Genomic DNA, 4,448 nt, shown 5'->3' on the forward strand with positions numbered 1-4,448 from the left:
AAAACATAAACTGGCCAGACTAACAGAGAAGGAAGTGAAATTTCTTAATGACCCCATATCAGAAAAAGAAATTGAGCAGGCCATCAACGAACTCCCTAGGAAAAAATCTCCAGGGCCAGATGGTTTTACATGTGAATTCTATCAAACATTTAAAGAACAACTAATTCCAATACTTTGTAGACTATTTGGGAAAATAGCTGAAGAAGGAGTCCTACCAAATTCTTTTTATGACACAAATATGGTACTAATACCCAAACCAGGTAGAGTTAAAACAGAGAAAGAAAATTATAGACCAATTTCTCTAATGAATATTGATGCAAAAATTTTAAATAAAATATTAGCAAAAAGATTGCAGCAACTCATAACGAGAATAATACACCATGACCAGGTAGGATTTATTCCAGGAATGCAAGGCTGGTTCAATATTAGGAAAACTATTAGCATAATTGACCATATCAACAACAAAACTAGAAGAAACCATATGATCATCTCAATAGACGCAGAAAAAGCCTTTGACAAAGTACAACACCCATTCCTATTAAAAACACTAGAAAGCATAGGAATAAGGGGAACCTTCCTCAAAATTATAAATAGCATCTACCTAAAACCATCAACAAGCATTATTTGTAATGGGGATAAACTAGATGCATTCCCAATAAGATCAGGGGTGAAACAAGGATGTCCATTATCACCCCTATTATTCAATTTGGTTCTAGAAACATTAGCTGTAGCAATAAGAGAAGAAAAAGAAATTGAAGGAATTAGAATAGGAAAAGAAGAAACTAAATTATCACTGTTTGCAGATGATATGATGATTTATCTAGAGAATCCTAGAGAATCAAGTAAAAAACTACTTGAAATAATAAACAACTTTAGCAAAGTTGCAGGATATAAAATAAACCCACATAAATCCTCAGCATTCCTATACATTACTGACAAAGCCCAACAGCAAGAGATAGAAAGAGAAATTCCATTCAAAGTTACTGAAGGCACTATAAAATATTTGGGAGTCTATTTGCCAAGGCAAACCCAGGGCCTATATGAACATAACTATGAAACACTTTTCACGCGAATAAAATCAGATCTAAATAAATGGAGAAATATCACTTGCTCATGGTTAGGCCGAGCTAATATAATAAAAATGACAATTCTACCTAAATTAATCTATCTATTCAGTGCCATACCAATCGAACTACCAAAAAATTTTTTACTGAGCTGGACAAAATAATAACAAAATTCATTTGGAAAAACAAGAGGTCTAGAGTATCTAGGATACTAATGAAAAGACATGCTAGAGATGGTGGTTTAGCCACACCAGATATTAAACTGTACTACACAGCAGCAGTCATCAAAACTGCCTGGTACTGGTTAAGAAACAGGGGTGTGGATCAGTGGAATAGGATAGGTACACAAGTAGGTGAAATCAACAAGTTTAGCAATCTACTCTTTGATAAACCCAAAGAAGCCAGTTTCTGGGCTAATAATTCACTATTTCACAAAAACTGTTGGGAAAATTGGAAAATGGTAGGGAAAAAACTGGGCATAGACCAATATCTTACACCATATACCAAAATAAAGTCAAAATGGGTTCATGATTTAGGAGTAAAAGTTGATACTCTAAATAATTTGGGAAAGCAAGGAATAGTTTACTTATCAGATTTGTGGAAAAGTAAAGAATTCATGACCCAACAAGAGATAGAGAGCATTACAAAATGCAAAATGGATAATTTTGATTATGTCAGATTGAAATGTTTTTGTACAAAAAAAGCCAATGCAACAAGAATTAGGAGGGAAGCAGAAAATTGGGAGAAAATCTTTGCAACTAGTATCTCTGATAAAGGCCTCATCTCTAAAATATACAGGGAGCTAAGCCAAATATATAGGAATACAAGCCATTCCCCAATTGAGAAATGGTCAAAGGATATGAACAGGCAGTTTTCAGAGGAAGAAATTAAAGCTATCTACAGGCATATGAAAAAATGCTCTGGATCGCTGCTGATTAGAGAAATGCAAATCAAAACAACTCTTAGATACCACATCTCTCCTGTCAGATTGGCTAAAATAACAAATCAGGAGAATGATAAATGCTGGAAAGGATGTGGGGAAATTGGAACATTGTTGCATTGCTGGTGGAGTTGTGAGCTGATCCAGCCATTTTGGAGGGCGGTGTGGAACTATGCCCAAAGGGCTATAGAAATGTTCATACCCTTTGACCCAGTAATACCACTTCTAGGGTTGTATCCCAAAGAAATCATGCAAGCGGGAAAAGGACCCATATGTACAAGAATATTTATAGCAGCTCTCTTTGTGGTAGCCAAGAATTGGAAAGCAAAGGGATGCCCATCAATTGGGGAATGGCTGAACAAGCTGTGGTATATGAAGGTGATGGAATACTATTGTGCCATAAGAAATGGGGATGATGCAGACTTCATAACAATTTGGAAAAACCTACACGACATAATGCTGAGTGAGCGGAGCAGAGCCAGGAGCACGTTGTGCACAGCCACAGATATGTGGATTCCGTGAGGACCAACCCTGACATACTGCGCTTCTTTCAGCAACCTAAAGGGGCAAGGACAATTCCAGGGGACTCACGATGGAGAATGCTATCTTCATTCAGAGAAAGAACTGAGAAGTTTGAATACAGACTGAGGCACACTACATGCTCGCCTTTTCTGCTTCTCTTTTGTTTTTGTTTTTGGGGTTTTTTTTTTTCTTGTTTGTTTTGTTTTTTTTTTTTTTTTTGGTTCTGTTTCTTCTTTCTCGTGATTCAATCCATTGGTCAAAATCCTTCTCCACGACTTGACTAGAGCATAAATTAATTCAATGCGAAGTTATACATGACAGTTATATGAGACTTCATGCCGTCTTGGGGAGGGAGGGGGGAGGGAGGGGAGAAAAACTGGAACTCAAAACTATGTAGAACCATGTGTGATAAACTAAAAATAAATAAAACACCTTTAAAAAAAAATAAAGAGAGTCCTGAAAGTCCGACAGTTGAGCAAATGTTTATTTTTTTTTCGTTCAGAACTATGCTTAGCTTTGCTGGGTATGGTATTTTTGGTGAGAGGCCCAGTTCTTTTGGTCTTCAATATATAGTGTTCCAAGACCTGTGATCTTTTGTTGTTGCCAATGCTAGGTCTTGTGTAATTCTAATTGTGGTACTGTCATCTGTAAATTGTTATTTTTTAAATTTTTGCTTATAGTATTTTATCCTTGATCTGAGGATTTCAGATTTTAACTATAATATTTCTGTGAGTTTTCCTTGTAGGATCTCTTTCACATGGTGATAAGTGGATTTTTTCTATTACTACTTTCTCCTCTTGTTCTAATGTTTTAGGACATTTTTCTTTAACTATTTCTTGTATTATTAGATCAAGATTCTTTTTTCATCAGAACTCTCACGTAGCCTAATTATTTTTATGTTTTCTTTTCTTGATCTGTTCTCTAGATCAGTTGTTTTTCTTATGAGATGTTTCACATTCTTTTCTATTTTTTCATTCTTTGTATTTTGTTTTTTTTTATTTCTTCACCTCTTATAACTTTGCTGGCTTCCCCTTGCCCGATTCTGATTTTCAAGCAGTCATTTTCTTTCTTAAGATTTTGGATCTCCTTTTCTAATTGGTTGACTTTCTTGTTATAATCTTCTTGTTTTTCTTGTATTATTCTTATTTTTTTAATGTTTTTTCCCAAATTTTATTGAATATGAAACATATCTCTACAGTTTCTATTGAGGAGGTTGACCACGTCCACGACCAAATCCACCTCTAAATTGGAATTCTGTTGCTGACCCAGCCCCGGCCTCAGCCTTCTTGTCAGCACCAGGAGGAGCAGCACTTTGTCTGTATGTGTCTCTGTCAGCTTCACCCCGAGTAAGCCGGGCAGGTCGCTCGCCCTCCAGACCTTTGGGCCTTGGCCTTCCTGTCTCAGGACGACTTCTTCGGAGTGTGGCAGGCACAATCTCAGGGGGCAGGTGAAGGTAATCCCGGAGGTACTGAATGCCCTCATTGGTGAGGTACCAGTAGAAATGCCTCCATGCAAACTGCTCCTTAACATAGCCACGAGACTTTAGAGACTGCATGGCCTTCATGACATGGAGATTGGGCACATTCTTGTCAGCCAGCTCGGGGTGCTTTGGCATGTGGACATCCTTCTTGGCTACCATCACTCCCTCCTTAAAAAGGAGTTCATAGATGGTAATTCGGTTCTTCTTGGGCATCAACGTCTCGGCGGTGCGGCGGGTGCTGCTCTAGACGGAGCCTGGGCTAGAAAGGCATTATTCTTATTTTTATTTGTAATGTTTCCTCCATCTCTCTCATTTGATTCTTAAAGTCTTTTTTTTAAAGTTCTTCAATGAATTCTTTTTGGGCAGATGGCCATTTGACATTACTCTTTGGAGTCGAAGAGGGTTTCTTTGCTTTGGTATCCTAGTTGAACCCCAGTCTTCT

At 37.3% G+C, this 4,448-nt stretch overlaps 1 protein-coding gene across 1 annotated transcript; it reads right to left on the bottom strand.

Moving 5' to 3' along the window:
- Nucleotides 1-3,682: 3,682 nt before the first annotated feature.
- On the bottom strand, nucleotides 3,683-4,219 carry LOC118854028 (40S ribosomal protein S10-like). Its single transcript, XM_036764334.1, has one exon. It carries the CDS (start codon nucleotides 4,217-4,219, stop codon nucleotides 3,728-3,730), a length of 492 nt encoding a protein of 163 aa, XP_036620229.1. The 3' UTR covers nucleotides 3,683-3,727.
- Nucleotides 4,220-4,448: the final 229 nt, after the last annotated feature.

This window comes from Trichosurus vulpecula, chromosome 6, assembly GCF_011100635.1.
Source record: "Trichosurus vulpecula isolate mTriVul1 chromosome 6, mTriVul1.pri, whole genome shotgun sequence".
In the NCBI taxonomy this organism is placed as follows: Eukaryota; Metazoa; Chordata; class Mammalia; order Diprotodontia; family Phalangeridae; genus Trichosurus; species Trichosurus vulpecula.

Bases quoted from the DNA above. Each gene is read 5' to 3' on its own strand.
- LOC118854028 (XM_036764334.1), bottom strand. From the start codon at position 4,219: ATGCCCAAGAAGAACCGAATTACCATCTATGAACTCCTTTTTAAGGAG.